Here is a 19,690-nt window from a genome sequence, read left to right on the forward strand (position 1 = left end):
ATTACATTTATACATTGACAAATGACAGGTCAATGCATATTTACATTGATAATAAAACGTATATAAAGAAATACGGACAGGCTCAATGCAGATTTCTAATTTCCATTGTAGAGTTATAAATGTTCAAAAGGTCAAAAACCCCCACTCTATCCATCAATTCCCGCCTGTGAATTGACATCAATTCTAAGCTGGCACCCACCCCTACTGTACTTTAGGCCTAAAGATTCTGACTCTGGGTTAAACTATCATTTTCCCAAAAGTATATCAATAAAAAAGAAGTAACTTTGCATTCATTTTTTATAAAAAAAAGCACATGTTTTATTGAAATTCGCGTTAGTATCCATTACAGCTCAAAGTCTGTTTGGTAAGAAGATAAATTTGTCGGTGCAAAACTAACTCAAGTTTGCAATTTATATGAATCGATTTACAATTTGTATATTTGCATTCACACTTATTTGCATCATTTCTAAACGCAGCCTAAGCGTTTCAAGAAAAAGAGAAGAGAAACCATAAGACTTGTTTCAAATGCTGGCCAGATATTCTGGAAAATGGTCAAAGCAAATTAAGCACTTTTTAATGCATGAAAAGATGAATTAGGTCGATTCTCTGTCCACAATCCACACCACAAAAGGATGTCTTACTGCCAATTCTTTTTTCTTTATTGGTAGGGAATAGAGATTAAAAGTTGGGGGTGCAACTTTGGAGTTCTGATGAATTGTGCATTAATATTGATTTGATGCACCGAGAAATAAAATAGGGAGAAGTATAAACAGGCCCAATACAGATTTCTGATTTCTACTGCAGAACAATAAACATTTAAAAGGTTAAAACCCACACTCTATACACCCATACCTGTCATGAATTAGCATCAATTCCAAGCTGACACCTACTCCAAATGTACTTATAACATTGCTTAGAATTAAAACTTCAGAGTTCTCATTAATATTGATTTGACTGCACCCAGAAATAAAATATGGCATTGCCTGGAATATCCTACTGCCAATTCGGCAATTACTTTTGTATGGGGTCTGTTCTCATTGCGGGCGATGGCATTGTTAAAAGAAAAAGAAAAAATCTAGAGATGAAATTATCAACTAGGAAATGTGAAGGATTGGCCCAAGGACTCCTTTTCTTTTATTATAAATGATATCTTTTTAATTACAATGATCTGTCTGTGAACTTTGTTAGTCGCTTCGGAAATGAGGCAGCTCATGCCTTAGCTTTTCGTGGTTTTGATTGCAGTGTATTCTTTCATATAAACCATTAAATTAAAACATGTATTTCTTGTGCAATTTATACCTTATTGACAATTATTTCAATCTTAGATTCAGTCTATATTGTATTTGTGGGATTTGTGAAAACATCCAAACGTAACCAGATCTTTCCATAGTATCCATAAGCATCCAGAGCATACCATGATACATGTTGCAGCATACCAATCAATGCCGATATGGCGATATCTAAGGATGTTTCTTCCATCTAGCCATCGGTCATTGATTAGGTCATGGTCAAGGTTTGAGGGTAGGTCAGAATCTGGAACCAACTTACTTATCAGCATACTACAGGAGCATGTAGTATTAAAGTGTATTAAAGTTCTGGTTAAATTGAACTGGAGGGGGGGGGGGGAGCAGTGAAGTAAGTTTCCTTGACATGTAGATACAATTTGACTGAATGAAACTCAAATTTACAAGCAATCAAGTAATCAATCAACAGGAAAAAAAAGGGAATTGTACAGATATTTAACGTTAACCATATTTCAGAAATCAATGCCTAGATCCCTATAGTAGAACAACTAGTCCACGCAACCAGAAGATATACTGTCACTATAAAACTAGTAGAAGGGGTTTGACTTGATAAGTGGGTTCACAAATTTTAACTGCAACAACCCCCTGCTTGAGAAGCGGACCCGTCCCTGCCTCCTGATGGCCCTGGTATTCCTCCATATCCGACTTTTATTCCATATGACTGCAGCAAAAAAAGACAAGGACAGCAAGTATCAGAAGGTTCATTCTCCTCCAAGAAATTGCAAGAATAATTACAAGTCATTTGATACATCGAAGGAAAGCCAGTATCACATCTTCTACAAGACGTAAGTTACTCCAAAGGGAAAAAGAAAGTTAACCTCATTCGACACATCAAAGACCCCTTCCTGAATCTTCTTATAGATAGTTGCAGCTGTGCTTATGAATGCCTACATAAAATTACAAATCATCTTTATATAAAAAGGAAAACAGATATTGGTAACCAAAGCTTATACAGTAACTGTTGAAAGAAAGAAGCTTCTAATAGCTCTCATAGAAGTAGAAAGGTTTATTACCTCCTCAACATTCTGTGCAGTTTTTGCAGAAGCCTCCATGAATATCAACCCATTCTCCTTGGCAAACTGTTCGCCTTCTTCTGTGCTCACTGCCCTTCTGTGAGCAAGATCACACTTGTTGCCAATAAGCATAATTGTCATGTTTGCATTTGCATGCTGTCTTGCATCTTCAAGCCAGCTAGCCAAATGATTAAAAGTTTCTCTCCTAAAAAATGGAAACAATAAATGAAATACAAGGGTATAACCAACAACATACAGCCTTTAAAGGACTAATACTAAGATTACGTAGAAACCCACATATTGCCTATTTGATTTTTCTAAAGTCCTATCTATGTGTGTGTTGGAGAAAGAGAGAAAGACCTTTTTATTCATATCGCAATCCACTTATAAAACAACTCTGCAGCCTGTGGAACTAACAATTTTTTAACTTAAAAAGTATCCCCGACTCCTTTTAGTATAGATTTCGAAACGCTGCAACCAATGTCACAGGACATGCACAAAATGCCTGAAGTTAGCAACCCAAATCACTTCCCTTTATTCTCAATTGAAAATACCAAAAGACTGCTTTAGGTTGCTTGCTAATGTGTGCTAATATTATTGGGTTGCCTCAAGTTTGTTATGTGACATTGATTGCAGTAGATGCAAAATCAGATTGCTATTTGTAATTTAATATTGAGGACTAATCAATAAAAGTTTGGCTGATAAAATAAATATAATACAATCTGTTGCTTCTATGTCTCCATTCAAGTCACATATTGTTCCAAACATGGATGTCCTTGTCACATAGTTTCACAATTCAAAAAGTAGTACCTGGTGATATCATAGACTAGCAGAGCACCTGCAGCCCCCCTGTAGTAAGACCTTGTGATCGATCTGAATGATTCTTGACCAGCCTGATATATTCCAATGGTAACTTCAGCATTATAAAATTATAACGTTGGTGGACAATAACTAACTTAACTTCAGAATTATTATACCAGGGTTTTATACAATTCTAATAAATACAATTGCATTTTGTAATTAAAATTAATGAATAAAGGGTGAATACTCAAGTATGGAATACTGCAATTATTAACCACATCAAATTTCCAAATTAAAATGGAGAACTTCTGCAAGAGTGTAAGTTGCAGCCAGGTTCCCATGATTATATCAAGCAACAATGTTGCAATACTTACAATCAAGTTATTAGAGTTCATTCTATGCATAGATACTTGACCAAGTTCCAGCTTTACAAATTAATGTTTTAAAAAGAGAGTTATACTTCTCAATGTCAATTAATTACTAAGAATCCTCCTTGTTACAGAAATCCTCCAAGCCACTAATTCCTTTCCTTCACTAATCAAAATTCAAAATAAACCTGGAGATATTCTAATTCTAAGACCAAAATAAAGTATTTAAGCTACAAACATTGCAATTAGCCTATCGTTTATGAGAGTCATTTAAGTAAAAAATGCCTTCTGTTTAAATGTAACAGCCTTTGACTAATTACTTTAAAGTTATTGTTCCACTTGAAAGCCTTTAATTTCCAATCCAAACTGTTCATCTGATACATAACCATTATTTTAACCATGTGATCATTTCTATTTTTCATTTCAGCCACATATCCAACCATGTATTGATCTTTAACCATGTGGATGGAAGCAATTCTTTCTTCCCTTAAAACAAAAAAAGAAAAGGTGCTATAAAAGGAGGCTCCCTCTGACTGAAACCAGGAAAGTGAAGGGTGGAAGTAGCACATAATGTCGATCTCTCTGGCCCTTCCACTTCAGCTGCTTCATATAAAAAAATAACACCCATAATTGTTGAGTCCAAACAGATGACCTAGCCTTTTTTTTTCTTCTAAGAGGAAAAAGAATTAGAATAAAAACTTTTGGCACCACAGCCAATTAGTTGATTATTATTAGAAAGCTTGCTATTTTCTAGGTACATCCATGTAACTTGGGCTTGGTATACAAATTACTATCAAAGTAAGAAACTGCAAGGGATGTGAACCCATGTTTCCTGTGGGTGACTCACCAAAGAGATTGATCATTATCAGCTGGTCAGGCCATTGGGTTGATCCTGTATCACTCCATTACATCAGCTGAAGTCATAAACAACGTAGTGAAAACCAGACTAGACAATGGAGCAGGAAAAAGGCCTAGTATCAGTGACTATCCAAAACAAAAACAAGGCCTGGTAAGAGTTTTTCCCAGTTTAACCAAGTAATTAAACCTTAAAACTGCCAAAAACTGAACTGTTCCCATTAAACCAGATTTCGGACTTGTTCTGGTTTCCAGAGCATTGGTCATAATAGAAGGAAACAAGAAACGGAAAAAAAAATCCAAAGTATCAACTAGGAGAAAATAAAAATTAAAAAGAAGAGGCCATATTTGTTCAAAGTCTGGAAATAGTGGTTAAAATCAACAAATCCATCATCTTTAAACACCTGCAATTCCATTTGTCCTTAAGGGGACATTGCTCGGTGTACTGGTAAAATTTCGGGCTGACTAGTGTTAGAACATGGATTAGGATCTGAAAGCAGCCACTTTACACAAAAAAAGTAAAAGAAAAAAAAAAGGCAAATATTAGGTCCACATCCAATCTCCCTCCCCAGACCCCAGATAGATTGGACCAACATTGGGTAATGGCCTTTTTGATACCATTTTCCCTAAAAATAGAAAGAAATTCTATCACATTGCACATGATGTTGGTGCATTCAGGACCAAATCCATAGATTGAAGTCTATTATTTCTCAACATTCCTAGTTTATGTGAAGACGATCTGTTTTTTGTAATTCGCCATTATTCGTGCATTGGAAACATATGCACTTTGCACCCTTCCATTAAAATAAAATTAAGGGTCCGTTTGGTTCACAGCCAGAATCGGAATCGGAATGGCATCTATTCCCATAGTCTGTTTGGTTCAGACTGGAATGGGAATGGGAATTGGAATCAGCAGGAATGAGATTTCATTCCCAAGGGAGGGGCAGGGAATGGCCATTCCCTCGAATGGGGGAATGCCATTCCAGCAGGAATGGGAATGGGATTCCAATTCTGCCCAACCAAACAGTAGGAATCGGAATAGCCCATTCTGATTCCGATTCCAGACCCCTATTCCTGCGAACAAAACGGGGCCTAAATTTCTCAAACATCTCTTTATTTACAAGCACAACAAACAACTACAGCTGGCATTTCTTTTAGGATCAATATGAAAACTTTATTTTCCAATTCCACCCAACCAAACAGTTGGAACCGGAATAGCCCATTCCGATTCCCATTCCAAACCCCTATTCCTGTGAACCAAAGAGGGCCTAAATTTCTCAAACATCTCTTTATTTAAAAGCACAACAGACAATTAAAAAACAACTACAGCTGGCATTTCTTTTAGGATCAATATGAAAACTTTATTAATTCGAAAAAAGTACAAAATTACAACATTAAACCAAGCAGGGAAGAGAAAAACCATGGTATGGCCACTTAGTGGTGAGCAAGAAAAACTGAACAACCGAACCAAACTGACAAGACTGAACTGAAAATTAACTGAACCGATCGGTATACATATATTTCTATATATTATATGTATATTATATATATTTATATATATATATATATTATATTTTCTATATATTATAAATTAACAAAATATGCATTATATATATAAATACATATTTATAATATATAATATATATTATTTATTATTTAAGATATAATATTTTGTATATTTCTAGTTTTTATTATATATTTGTATATTTTTATAATATATTCTATAAATATAAAAAAACTGAAAAAACCGATGAACCGAACCGACAGTTAACTGGTTCGGTTGAGCACCCCTAGCCACTATTACTAGGAGTCTACTGGTTTACAACAAGTGCAAGAGAATATGAAGATGGAAGAGATGGAAATCAATACAGCTTGTTCCTCTCAAACACAGTTCATTCTTCTTTAAAAAAATCAGCTCATTTCTCTCAAAGAAATCTGACATTTAATTTATTTTCCATCAATTGGGTTTTCCTGAGTAAATTTCTTTTTGCATCACACATTATAATCATCATTTTCCTTAATAACCAATTGATGATACCCAGTTATATTGCAGACATGCAGAAATTAGATTCTTCAGAAGAATTTTAAACAAGTTGCACAGAATTAAATGTGTTTCAGATTTTTCCACTTTTTGAAGTCATCAGGTTGAACAGTTAATATAAACTCCAAACACTAACAGACATAGTACTGCTGATGCAAGAGCTGAAGAGTCAAAATTGGAATTTTATGATATTTTGTGTATTTCTGTATTTTTGGACAATAGGGGTATTTTTGTCACTTGTACAATTTTCTGTCGAGTCCATTGATAGGGTTTAATTTGTCTAGTTATAGTTTTTTATGTTTAAAATTTCAGAGTCATTGCATAAGTAGGATTAAAATTATTGAGTCTTCTTTGAATTGAAATATATGACAACTTAGTTTGAGTCAGATTATTGAGTCTAACAGTTTGACTCCTAAGACTATTATGAGTCTAACAGTTTGACTCCTAGGATTATTACAAGTTTAGAGTCTATAATATGTATGGACGTTTTACACAAAGGCAATGAATTATATTGACTTTTCTTCAGCTTATGCTAGCTATGGTGAGTGATTCTAGGCACCCTGTGAGTGATTCCAGGTATTTTCTCTCTTCTTTCTCTCCCTATTTTCTCTCTTATTCCTTCAAGAAGCCATTACAGCCATTGACAGCCATAAAACTCTGATCAAGAAGACCATTCAACATTCTCTAAGGACTAGAACTGAACTAGTCCTACATCAGTTGATATTAGAGCTAATGGTTTATTCACTATGTTCTCACAAAGTGATCGATTCTATAGGCCTAGGGTATCTTCTAAACAATCTTACAGGTCTAGAATCAATGATGATTGGGTTTCTAAACCATATGAAGGGTCTTTGGTTGACTTATTTGAGAAGATGGTGGAAGAAAACAGATCTAAAAATGTTTACTACGGGAGTAAGGTTTTCAAACATGTTAGAGGAGAAAGGGAAATACCAGATTTCAAAGGAGATGATGATCTGCAAGTATTCTTTGATTGGGCTTCTGAATTAGAAGAATATTTTTATTGGCATGATATGTTTGACAAACAAAGGATTAGATTTGAACGCATGAAATTGATGGGTCATGCTACTAAAGTATGGTGGAGAACTCTTGAGCAACGACTAAAAAATAGAGGTGATGATCCTACTAGTACATGGACAAAAATGAAGAGGTGTTTGCAAGAAAAATACACCCAATTGGACTTCCATTATGATCTATATATGGAGTTGACTAATTTCAAGCAAGAGAAGAAGCAGCATGTTACAACAAAGAACTTGAAGTCAATGGGAATAAGGTACAAAGTTGAAAAGAAAGTAGATGATTCCTTGCATGCTGATGCCTATCCTAGAGATGAAGTTGAGGATGAAGCTAAAGAAGAATTTACGGCTAAAGAATTTGTAGATATTAAAAATCAAGAGGGTGCAGTCCAAGAAAAAACAGAAATTGCTGGAGTTTCCAACACTCATGATCAGCTTGAGGTCAATGGTCAAGAAACCAAAGCTTTTCTCTTAGAAAGAGCCTTCAGTGTAGAGGAGGTCCATGAAGCAATTTTCTCGATGGATAGATCTAAAGCTCTGGCTCAGGATGGTTTTTCAATGGCTTTCTATCAAGATTGTTGGGAAATCTTGAAAGATGATTTAATGGATGTCTTTGTTGAGTTCTATCAAAAAGGGAAATTCTCTCCAGGAGAAAATGCAACCTTTATTGCTCTAGTGCCAAAAAAGAAAGAGGCCAAAACCCCCAAGGATTACAGACCGATAAGTATTGTGGGTAGCATGTACAAAATCATTGCTAAAGTTCTGGCTGGTTGGTTGAAGACAGTCTTGCCCTTTGTTATTTCTCAAAACCAAGGAGCTTTTGTAGAAGGGAGACAAATAGTGGATCAAATCTTAGTGGCAAATGAATGTGTGGCAGCTAAGAAAAAACAAGGTGGCAAAGGTTCGATTTGTAAATTGGACTTAGAAAAAGCTTATGATATGGTGGATTGGTCCTTCTTGTTGAATCTCATGGAAAAGATGGGTTTGGGTGAAAGATGGAGATTGTGAATCAAAGAATGTATTAGCTCGACACACTTCTCTATCCTCTTAAATGGGGTAGCAAAGGACTTCTTCCTGACTAAAAGAGGACTAAGATAGGGTGATCCCTTATCCCCATTTTTATTTACTTTTGTGGCTGAGGTTCTGAGTAGACAAATCATCAAGGCTGACTAAGAAAATCAGTTTAAACGCTAGAGGATTGGTAGTTCAGAAGTGATGGTGTCTCGCTTGCAATTTGCAGATGATACAGTCATTTTCTATGAGAGTTGTGATGAATCCAGTTTGAGGAATCTGAAAAATTTGGTAGACAAGTTCAACAGGTCTCCAAACTAAAAGTAAATTGGGGAAAAAGCTGTATAGCTGGAATAAACATAAGGGAGGGGGACATCCAAGCCATGGCAAATTTGCTAGGCTGTGAAGTGAAAATCTGGCCTTTAGAATACGTAGGTATGCCCTTGGGGGAAACCCGAAAACTAAAAGCTTTTGGGAAGCTAATTTTAGAGAGATTCACAAAGAAGTTGGCAATGTGGAAGAGAAATTATATTTCCTTGGGGGGAAGAATCACCTTGATAAAATCCACCCTAGCAAACTTGCCCACCTATTTCCTCTCCACCTTTAAGATCCCGGTGAAAATAGCAAGGAAGTTGGAGAAGATAATGAGGGATTTTTTGTAGGAACCTGGTGATGAAAAGAGGGATCATTTAGTGAAGTGGGAGCAAGTCTGTAAACCTAAGGAGCAAGGTGGCCTAGGTATTGGGAACATCTTACAGAAAAATAAGGCCCTCCTAGGGAAATGGCTGTGGAGATTCCCTTGTAAAGAAGATAGGTTGTGGCACAGGGTCATTAAGAGCATTCATGGTGAAGCAGAAAATGGCTGGAATGCAAAACTAGCTTCCAATGCAGCTCTGAATTCCCCCTGGAAGGCAATCTTTGAGGTACTACCAACCTTTCTTCAATTTATCCGTTTCGATGTTGGGTGTGGCAATAAAGTTTTATTCTGGGAAGACCTTTAGGTTGGGGATTTGCCTTTTAAGGTTAAATTTTCGGACCACTACTCTTTATCAAACCTTAAAAACAAACCTGTTGCTAGGGTTGGCATATTTTTAGACTTGGGTATCTCTTGGGACTTTGGCTTTAGAAGGGGGCTAAGGGAAAATGAATGTGAGTCTCTATTGCTTTTGCTATCAACCCTTGAGAAGGTCTATTTAAATCAAACTACAGTTGATAGTAGAGTCTGGTCCCCAACTCCTGATGGTTTATTTTCTTGTTCCTCTTTCTTCAGTTTGCTCACTCATTCTGATCCTTTGGGGGTGAACTTTCCAGTGAGAGAAATCTGGTGTAAACCGATCCCTCATAAAGTACAAGCCTTCTGTTGGGAAGTGTTTCTAGGGAAGGTAAACACTTGTGATGTGCTACAGAAAAGAAGGCCAAACAAATGCCTCTCTCCTCATGTGTGAGTCCTCTGTAAGGATTGTGGTGAAACCCTACCCCACTTACTCTTATCTTGCTCTTTTGTTTCTTGTATTTGGGAAATTGTTTGTTCTCTCTTTGGATGCAGATGGGCTTCCCCACAAGATGTGGTAAGTCTATTCAGCCCATCATTCTTGAGGCAACAGAAGAAAAGAGGAAAGTGCTTATGGAAAGCAGCAAGAGCTGCTGCGGTATGGACTATATGGGAGGAAAGAAACCAAAGACTCTTCTCTGAAAAAAGTAAATCAAAGGAGGAAGTCATTGAAACCATAAAAATCAGAACTGCACATTGGGCGATGACCATGGAACTATTTAAAAACTTCTCCACGAATGAGATTCTAAGAAGCTAGACTTAAGTAGCACAAACAGATGTATCCAAACAAGTTGTGAGAGCATAGTGGAAGCCACCTGCACTGAACAAACTAAAACTAAACTTTTATGGGAGTTCTTTTGGTAACCCGGGAAGGGCAAGTATAGGGGGTGTGATTAGAAATCATCTAGGTGAAGTTGTGGCACTCTTCTCAGGACCAATAGGTATTGGTGACTCAATATAGGCTGAATCTTTGGCTCTACTTCAAGGTTTAAAGATGGCTGAGCAGATTGGTACAACAGATTTAGAAATAGAAGGAGACTCACTGCTGGTCATTTCTTGGGCTAAAAACATCACATCAGCACCTTGGAAGCTCAAATTTATATACAGAGAAATTGACATAATTGCAAAGAGGTTCAACTCTCAGTTTGGTTGGGTCAAAAGGACTGCAAATGGGTTGGCGGACACCCTAGCAAAACAGGGGGCAAATAGATCTACCTTGTACTGGGCAGAACTGTAAATGTTTTGTAGTGTTTGCAGATTGGGTTAATGCATTCTGCAACCTATAATTATTGTATTTCAATATTTCTCTGTTATTAATAGAAGTCTTTTAGCTGTTAAAAAAAAAAAAACATGTTAAAGAGATTCGGGTGCAAGATACAAATGTGCTGATTGTAGTAGATCCTAATAAGTGACTTTACCTATCAAGTTCAACCAGAACTAATTCAAGAATTACAACCTGACATAGAACAAGTTCGACCAACATCAAAATGGAAGGAGTCCTAGAGTTTGTTGAAGAACTAAGGATAGCAGAACACATACAGATGGTGATTCTAAGCTAGAGGTTGAAGGAAATGTTCCAAATGTTGCAGTTGAGAGTTTCTATAAGCGAGGGGAAGATTCATCACAATCGATGGTTGATGAATTCAGTATTCAAGAAACTAATGTTATTGATGATTTAACAAAGATGGTTATGGAGGGCAGTGTTTCAGAAATACATTTCTTTCAAGATCCTTTTCTAGTTCTGTGTGTGGCCTCTACTCTACAATCCAAGCACGTAGCTGTGGAAAGTCCTACTCCTTTTGTAATTGGGGGGCATATCAACTTTTCATCCTCAAGTTCTTCAAAACTCGAGGACAAGCTTTTTTGAACCGGGGGAGAATGATGCAGGAGCTGAAGAGTCAAAATTGGAATTTTATGATATTTTGTGTACTGCATTTTTGGACAATAGGGGTATTTTTGTCACTTTTGCAATATAGGGTTTAATATGTCTAGTTATAGTTTGTTATGTTCAAAATTTCAGTCATTGCATAAGTAGGAGTCTTCTTTGAATTGAAATAGAATATGACAAATTAGTTTGAGCTCTACTCAGATTATTGAGTCTAACAGTTTGACTCCTAAGACTATAACGAGTCTAACAGTTTGACTCCTAGGATTATTATAAGTTTAGAGTCTATAAATGAATTATATTGAGTTTTACACAAAGGCAATGAATTATATTGAGTTTTCTTCAGCTTATGCTAGTTATGGAGAGCGACTCCCATGCCCTAGAGTGATTATAGGCACCCTGTGAGTGATTCCAGGTATTTTCTCTCTTCTTTCTCTTATTCCTTCAAGAAGCCATTAGAACCATTGACAGCCATAAAACTCTGATAATAAGACCATTCAACATTCTCTAAGGACTAGAACTGAACTGGTCCTCCATCAACTGCCTTGTCATATTGTCCCAATTTGAATCAATGAATCAACTGACCATTCAAGGATCATGATTCAAATCAACAAATGGAATAAACAGCCCAAGAGTTAGCTTGTTGAGTCTTCTCTTAAAATATCTGCTGGGACCACCACTTGATGAATTTTATATGACAAAGTTGAGCTATATGAATGATGGTTGAAGAAAATACAGAATGGATTGGTCACACAAGACAGAAAAGGAGATGATAAACCAGATTGTCAAGCATTGCAATGCATCATGTTTATTAGATTATTAGTATACCACTGAGATTTACCCCCCACATATAGCAATTAGGTACCTTACATAATCCTCATCCTTGTAAGAGATCCACTTGTAAGGGAGTCTCCTTTCACTCTAAAGAACCAATCATCTTGAGACAAGAAACTGAAATCAATGAATAAAATAAAATACAAAGATAGAATTGAAACAATGCACATCAGAACTTATTTATATTTCACATACGTCTACTTTAAATTTCTATTCTTTTCATGGATGTTTCTTTTTTATGCTGATGTGCAAGGAATCACTTTGACACAATTTTTTCCATTTTTATCAAAAGCTCAAATGCAGAAGTACCTTTCATTAGGCTGATAAAAAAAAAGGTACCCTTCATTAGATCAATCATCCATGTTACCAAGCAACAAATATACCAGTAGAAGGTCTAGCACAATGCTAATAATTTCATGCTAAATGACAGTTACCTCATAGAGGTTTATAATTGGCTAGGAAAAAAATGAAAAGGAAAGTCTGTAAAATTTTAAGTTAATGGTAAGAGTATCGGGGAAACATATCAATGGTAGAAGCAGCAGATGTCTAGGATGAAGGGATGGGAGATCCATCATATGGATGGCTGAACCCTGCAGGAAGGTTGGGCGAAATTTCAAAAATTTCTTTACTCCCATTCGAGAATCTTATTCCCAGTTTAGAAAACTGCATTTTCAAGGTTCGTTCTTGTAACCAAACCAGACCAAATCTGAAACCAAATTAAGGGAAGGATACACCTGATACGGAATCCACACAAGAATGCTCCTCCCAACATAGGTGTTCACGCCCAAAGAGTGTACCAAATCCTCTCTCCACTGAAGATGACACAACTTAGGATGAGGTAGGATCAGCAGGTAGTTCTTCACCAAGAACTAGTGATTCTTCAGCAAGAATCGAATGGGACAGTGAGCACAACTTCTAAATTGTTTCTTCTGGAAAGAAACAATATCAAGATCAAATCTTGATCCAATCCAAGAACTGGAGATCGAAAAGGGTAGGGCAGCAAGAGCAGAAGGCAAGAGCAGTCTAACTGTGTTGTCTTCTCTCTGTATTCAGCGAATGTGTCTTTGGAGGTTCGCCTTGCTCTCTTATTTATAGCCTTAAAGAGACAATTTCCTAATCTCATTAGGAGTTTCCTGATCCAAATCTTTTATTTGGATCTGGACTCTTTAAGTGATAAGGACAATCCCTTATCTTATCTGTAGATAAAGATCAGCCTTCCTAATCAAATCAGGAGTTCCTTTGATCGAAATCTTTATTTGGATTTGGACTCTTTAAGTGGATAAGGATAATCCCTTATCTTATCTACTGATCCAAATCCCAGATCCGCCCCTATTTAAATAATCTAATTAACCCAGTTCAAAATGGGCTTTTAGGCCCATTAAGCTTTCAGGCTCACTTCCTATTTAATGCTGGCTAGTTTGGCTCTCTTTGTATGGCATGGGACCCTATCATTGATCTACACATCAGCCACATGGGTTCAGCCTAGCCTCTATTACAAGGCCTGACCGAATTCACTGTTGAATGCAGTGAACCCCTGAGTCCATTACTATGGGCTCTTAATGGGCCCAACATTTACACTAAACGGTCCTTGGGTCTAGCCATCTTATGAAGGCCCAAGGACTGCGGGCAGATGTTAGATTAGCCCATCAGGTATAATCCTCAATGGTCTTACACTTAACCTCTCAGCCCATAATGATCAAACACTGCCCAGCAAGAGATGACCTCTCCTTCGGCTGCAAGGTGCAATGCTACACTCTCTACTCACATGGATCCCGGAAATTAAAACCTTTTGCAAACATTTTGAAACCATAATATATATATATATATATATATATTATATCTCTATATAAATATGTTTTGCAAAAACAAATTTCAATGGTTGAAATCAATTGCCGGTAGTTTAGGTTTCTATCAGAGAGAGTGCATCCCTGATCATTCACTTTGTCCGACAAAAGGGTTGATCATGACACTATGATCACCCACTCAGATGAATTCTCGAATTGTCCCAACATACCCAGGTTTTGACCCCTTTAAGGATCTCACTAATTGGCATATCAAAGACAGCCCAATCCGACACCTAGTGCAGTATCATAATCGAGTCTAGGGGTCAGGTGTAACATTCCAGTTTTGCCTATTTATTTCTAAGGTCCAGGGCAATACTGGAATTTTGGTTCAATTCAGGGTTTCAAGAAAACCCACATTACATGTACCTTAGGTCTCACCCTGGCAGCTGAGACAAGCCACCCCAACTAACTTGGTGGTACATCAGTGTCGGCCTTGGCAGGATAAATCTCTCTAGATCTATCCAACGGCTGTAAAGATTCTAAACTAACACGAGTCTCATATGTGTCTAGCTTAAGGGTATTACACAGAAACACGCCATAATAACATGAATCAAATATGTACTTTATTCATTTACAATAAATGTCATAATGTACATCATGCTGATTAGAGCTAAGGGCATACATTGTCTAACATAGGAGACTAGGAGAAGGCTCAACACTTAATTGAGAGTGGTGATGAATGAGATTAGGTTACATGCATAGACAAAAGAAAGGCATCAATAAGTGCTTTAAACTTCATTAAATCATGATGGCCCTTTAGTTAAGCAAGACAAACTTTTGCATGTCAACTTGCTAAGTATTTCACGAATTTATTGGAAATAATAAGAGTTTATGCAGATCACACTTTTGCCAACAGAGAATGAGCAATTAAAACAGATCAGGGACCATGCCATAACAAATAGAAGCCTCTACACATCAAGTGAAATGATAAACATGGGTAATTGGGAATCCAAGCAAATTAAGTATGGATTATTAGTTCAGAGATCAAGTTGATGTAATTATGAAAACAGGATTTATTCTGCTGATACACTTTGGTGGGATATCATAGACAATTATGCAACAATATAAACTATAACTAGAATATAGTATATCTAGAGATTATGAAAGTTACAGAAAGAAAGGTTTCTATCAGAATGGCAAAACTCAAAACCAATTGTAGAGAAGCATTGAACTATCACAAACAAAGTGATCTCAACATCTTATTTTGCAACCAGCTTTTGTGATATGAAGAACCACAAGAAAGAGAGAAATAAAACAAACCGTGTCCCATATTTGCAACTTTATTGGCTTGTTATCAATAGTGATCATTCTGGCACCGAATTCAACGCCAATTGTTAAGTCATGCACTGGTTGGAACCGCTTATCTGTGAACTGTAGAAGAAGACATGATTTCCCAACTCCTGTAAAACAAAATTGAGAGAAAAAAAGAACTATATAAATTGCATTACTCTTCCCTTTCTTCTTAAATCTAATTTAACAACATGTAAAGAAGACAGCAAAAGATAACGCCCAGGTAGATAGTACAAGAACACATGCATAAAAAGTAAGTGCAAGACCTGAGAGATTAACTAAATGACATAGATAATAACAGATACGACCACTGTCTATTTTTAAAATTAATTTAAACAACAAAGATGATATGCATAAGTCAAAAGGAAAAAGGTTTTCTAAACAGGTAAAGTAGGGAGCTTCTCTACACAGCCCAACCTATTTCTGACATGTGGAGGGTGCTGTGGCCAATCTAGACTGTCCACCGGATAGGAGAATGACTGAAATTGGCGAAGTGTGGGCCTAGGAATTCAGCAGTTCATATCAGCTGTGTACCCAACCTTGTTTTGAAGTTTTGCCAAGAACAAGAAGAACGACAAGAAGAAGAGCTTTAATTTAAAAATACCAGCAAAAGGGGGTTGGATTCTTAAAATTTTAATTCAGAAACAACAATAAGAGCGGTTTATGTTGGATATGCAGTATGCACCAAAGACTTTCAGGCTAAACTTCTCATCCTTTTTCTGACATTTTAACATTAGATCATCCTGAAAATATTCCACGTGTCCAAGATAAACCACTCTCATTTCTGTTTTTGGATTTAAGTTTAAAAATTGCAATCCTTTTTGCTGGTATTTCTAAATAAGAGAACTAAAACATAGATTGTTAAAATCACTTGGAAATCTCCTATACAAAGTTGGGCATGGGTAGACATGGGATAGTCAGGAAAACGCATGTTAAAAGGGTCCTCCTCTGGTGGAGGGTATGGATTAACCATAGCATCTCTCCACATATATGGACACAGGTTTGCTAGTTGAATTTCATTATACAAGTCTTAACAGCTAAGAATCTTCAATATGGTGCTATGATTATTGGTCCAAAAAGGACCCACATTTTCCTCATCACCTGTTATGCATGAGGCAAGTTTCAGAGAAAAGGAAAACCCTTCCAGTATGTACAAATCAAGATATCTTTGTTGCAATTATCCTCATTGGTCTTCTCAAAATCAGTTGATCTTAACACCCATGATGACCTCTTAGTCCTAACTGCTTGTTCTCTCTCCTCTTTCTTTAAGGTTCTCCATGGTAGTGTTCTTAGTCCTCCATGTCTCTGGTAGAAGCTATTTAGCCAAGCCCCATATATCCAAAATTAAAGCCATATGTTGGGTAGCAGTGCATATGAAGGGTTAAACATCTGAGATTTTCCAGCATAGATGAAAACCTTGAAAATCATGTTTTCATATTTGCATCTTGTGGAAGAAAAGTGTGATGCCACTATGCCAGTTAATCGCCTCTCTTTAGCTAATGGTGGCACAACTCTCTATGAATAACCCAACCCTATTTGGAGATAGTCTTCTATCACCTTGCACTAGGAGAGGATGTATTGTGCAAAGCAACAGAGATAGTATTCTTTGGAGCATTTGGGAGAATAGATGTTCAAATTTTCTCTTATATGGTCCAGCCTTCATATATTACTGTTAATATTGTCAGGGCTAGAGTAGCCAATTGGATCTTAAAAAGAGACAAGTTCATAGGCATCTTGATGGACTCAGTGAAACAGTGGTTAGAGGACAAAGCTTGTCATGCAAGAGTGCTCCCTTCTGACACAAGGAGCTATTGAACTGAAGTTTGATGAGTGTTTTTATAGGAACCTGAAGATATGAAGTTGGTGGAGTCTTCGGAGAGTATGAGATAAAGTCATTTAAGTATTTTTCCAGCAAATAATGACCTTCAGATTTCTGGATTGATGTTCTCTTTAGACCTCAGTTGCTGGTATGCTGGTACTGAAAGGCTTTTTGAGAAGTGCTGGACTCTGAGACTATCAGAGAAGGCAAATGTTTTTATTTGTTGTTACATTTTCACATCTCCAATATGTGGGTCTGGCAGCAAAGTATTACCACTAAACAAGAAAAATAAAAGTGGGTTTTTGTGGAATCAAATTTGAATAAATCAGAAAACACCAATATGATCGCTGATTGCCGGTGGAGGATCCAAGATTATTCAACAATGGAATAGAAAATTAAGAACAAAACATGGAAGATTTTATCGCTGAGTTCAAATGTTTAACAACACTGACGGAAAATAAACAGATAGCAATAAAAGCGTACACAATAAACCACTAAACGTTCAATTGTAGATATGGGTAGGTCTACATGCAATACTGAACTCAGCAGATCTCTATATTTGGGACATGGATCCTCAATCATGAATTGATCATACATGCATTCCGTGATTAAAACAGCCTAATTTGACTACACAGACATCCATCATCAATTAAAACACAGTTAAACCTATCAGGAACTTTTGAATCAGATAAACTCCAAATTCATAAATATGTGATCCATGTCCAAATTGAACATAAGCATGCACAGAGTACGAATATAGTGTTGGTAGAATTTGAGACGACGAAACTCATTGAAAATTTCATTTAGAAAAAATGCCCATATTCCTAAACAGTGTCCCATGTCCAAATCTAATACATGACTAGCAACCAATACAGAAAATGAAACGATTAAAGATCGTGATTCAAATAAATTTATAAGAAAAATATCGGGATGGGTTGATCAGAGTAAATTACCGGTGTCTCCGATGACTATATATTTGAAGAGATACGCGTACGACATCTTTGACAATTCTACTGAGAGAGAGACGGGGGAAGATCTTGAAGAAGGTTTATTTCAACGGCGAAAGAGGAAGAATAGAAAAAACAAGACTGAGATGATTAATTTGTTTGAAAAAAGTAAGAATAAAGAAAAGGTGATAGACAGAAATAAAGAAGAGTTAATTATTATGATTATTATTATTATTGTTGCTACATAAACAAGTTGATTGAAATCAGAAGAGCGGTTTCATGAAAGCTTTATTCAAGAGGGAGAGATGTGTGCGTTGGATTCATAAGCCTATCCTCGCTGTCATTGTTCCAACCGTGAAGAAAACCAAGATAACTGAGAAGTAGGAATTAGGAATGGAGTTGAGTCACGTGCTAACCCAGTTTTCTAGCACATGCGTCAAGAGGATCGGGTAAAGATATGTAGATATCCCACCCGTGACCCGGCACACAAGGACCTAGAACCACAAGAAAATACTTTTAACTTTTTTAGGGGTAGTGTAAGTTAATATTCGAATTTTCAAACGTGCCACTGTAATATTTAAACTTTTAAAAAGTATCAAGTTAGTCCCGACCATCAGTTATTTGTTGAAAATATCAAAACTATTCTTTAAAAGAAGACATGGTTTATTGTCTTCTACCTTGAGATTGAACCGGTTATATTCAAAGAAAATTAGAGAAAAAATATGAAATATGATAGAGGGAAACAATATTTGAAAGTAAAAAAATAATTAGAGAATAATGTGTTTCAGATCTAAAGGTAGAAGACAATGACTTAATTAGCTTAGAATCTTAAACACCTCAAATGGTTTAATCTCAAGGTAGAAGACAATGAACAATGTCTTCTTTTGAAGGGTAGTTTTGACATTTTCAAAAGATAATGATCAATTAATGGCAGAGGGCAACTTAACACTTTTTGAAAGTTTAAGTAATGCAATAACACATTTAAAAGTTTGAATACTAACTTGACACTACCCCCAAAGTTCAAGGTACTAAAGTAAATTTTTCCCTTTTTTTAGACAAGTAAATTACTTTTAAATTGGGATACAACTTCTAATGAGATAACCAAAAATGGAGCCATTGCTAGAATCATCCGCAAGGACCATAATCATTTGGGAGAACTAATCTAGTTTGTAGGCTATCGCATTTTTGTGACTTCAGCTACAGATACTGAATGCTAGACCATACGATTAGGATGCTTGGAGTGCTCTCGTTTGAACCTTAACAAAGTCTCAGGTGGCGTTTGATAAATCTGAAAATTCAGATCTGAAAAGTTAAAAAGATATTAAAAGTGTCTGAAATTTGAAAAGAGGCATAGATGCTTTTCTACTTTTTAGAGGGTCTGAATCCATAAGTTTGTTTGTTTTGGATCAACCCTTTACCATCTGAAATTTACTGATTTTACTATTTTACCCCTAGAACATACTCTTTGTAAATGTTGAGTTCAATTTGCATTATCTCATAAAAAATAATTTTCAACTTCAAAATAATATTGAAACAATACAAATAAAAAATAACAAATTAATAATTACTAATTAATAAATGAAATGATTAAAA

General features: G+C 36.2%; 1 protein-coding gene across 1 annotated transcript; it reads right to left on the reverse strand.

Moving 5' to 3' along the window:
- Positions 1-1,572: 1,572 nt before the first annotated feature.
- LOC104608288 (ras-related protein RABB1c) lies at positions 1,573-18,439 on the reverse strand. Its single transcript, XM_010274229.3, has 6 exons — positions 18,104-18,439; positions 15,302-15,441; positions 3,128-3,210; positions 2,318-2,522; positions 2,123-2,191; positions 1,573-1,965 (listed from the first exon to the last, which is right to left on the reverse strand). Exons 1-6 carry the CDS (start codon positions 18,147-18,149, stop codon positions 1,873-1,875), a joined length of 636 nt encoding a protein of 211 aa, XP_010272531.1. The 5' UTR covers positions 18,150-18,439; the 3' UTR covers positions 1,573-1,872.
- Between the last annotated feature and the right edge of the window lie 1,251 nt (positions 18,440-19,690).

This window comes from Nelumbo nucifera, chromosome 1 (genome assembly GCF_055504915.1).
Source record: "Nelumbo nucifera cultivar China Antique chromosome 1, China Antique-T2T, whole genome shotgun sequence".
NCBI classification, from domain to species: Eukaryota; Viridiplantae; Streptophyta; class Magnoliopsida; order Proteales; family Nelumbonaceae; genus Nelumbo; species Nelumbo nucifera.

Bases quoted from the DNA above. Each gene is read 5' to 3' on its own strand.
- LOC104608288 (XM_010274229.3), bottom strand. From the start codon at position 18,149: ATGTCGTACGCGTATCTCTTCAAATATATAGTCATCGGAGACACCG. The intron at 2,192-2,317 runs GTAATAAACCTT...AATTTTATGTAG, and splicing joins CTGCACAGAATGTTGAGGAG to GCATTCATAAGCACAGCTGC. The intron at 1,966-2,122 runs GTTAACTTTCTT...TTTTTGCTGCAG, and splicing joins TCTTTGATGTGTCGAATGAG to TCATATGGAATAAAAGTCGG.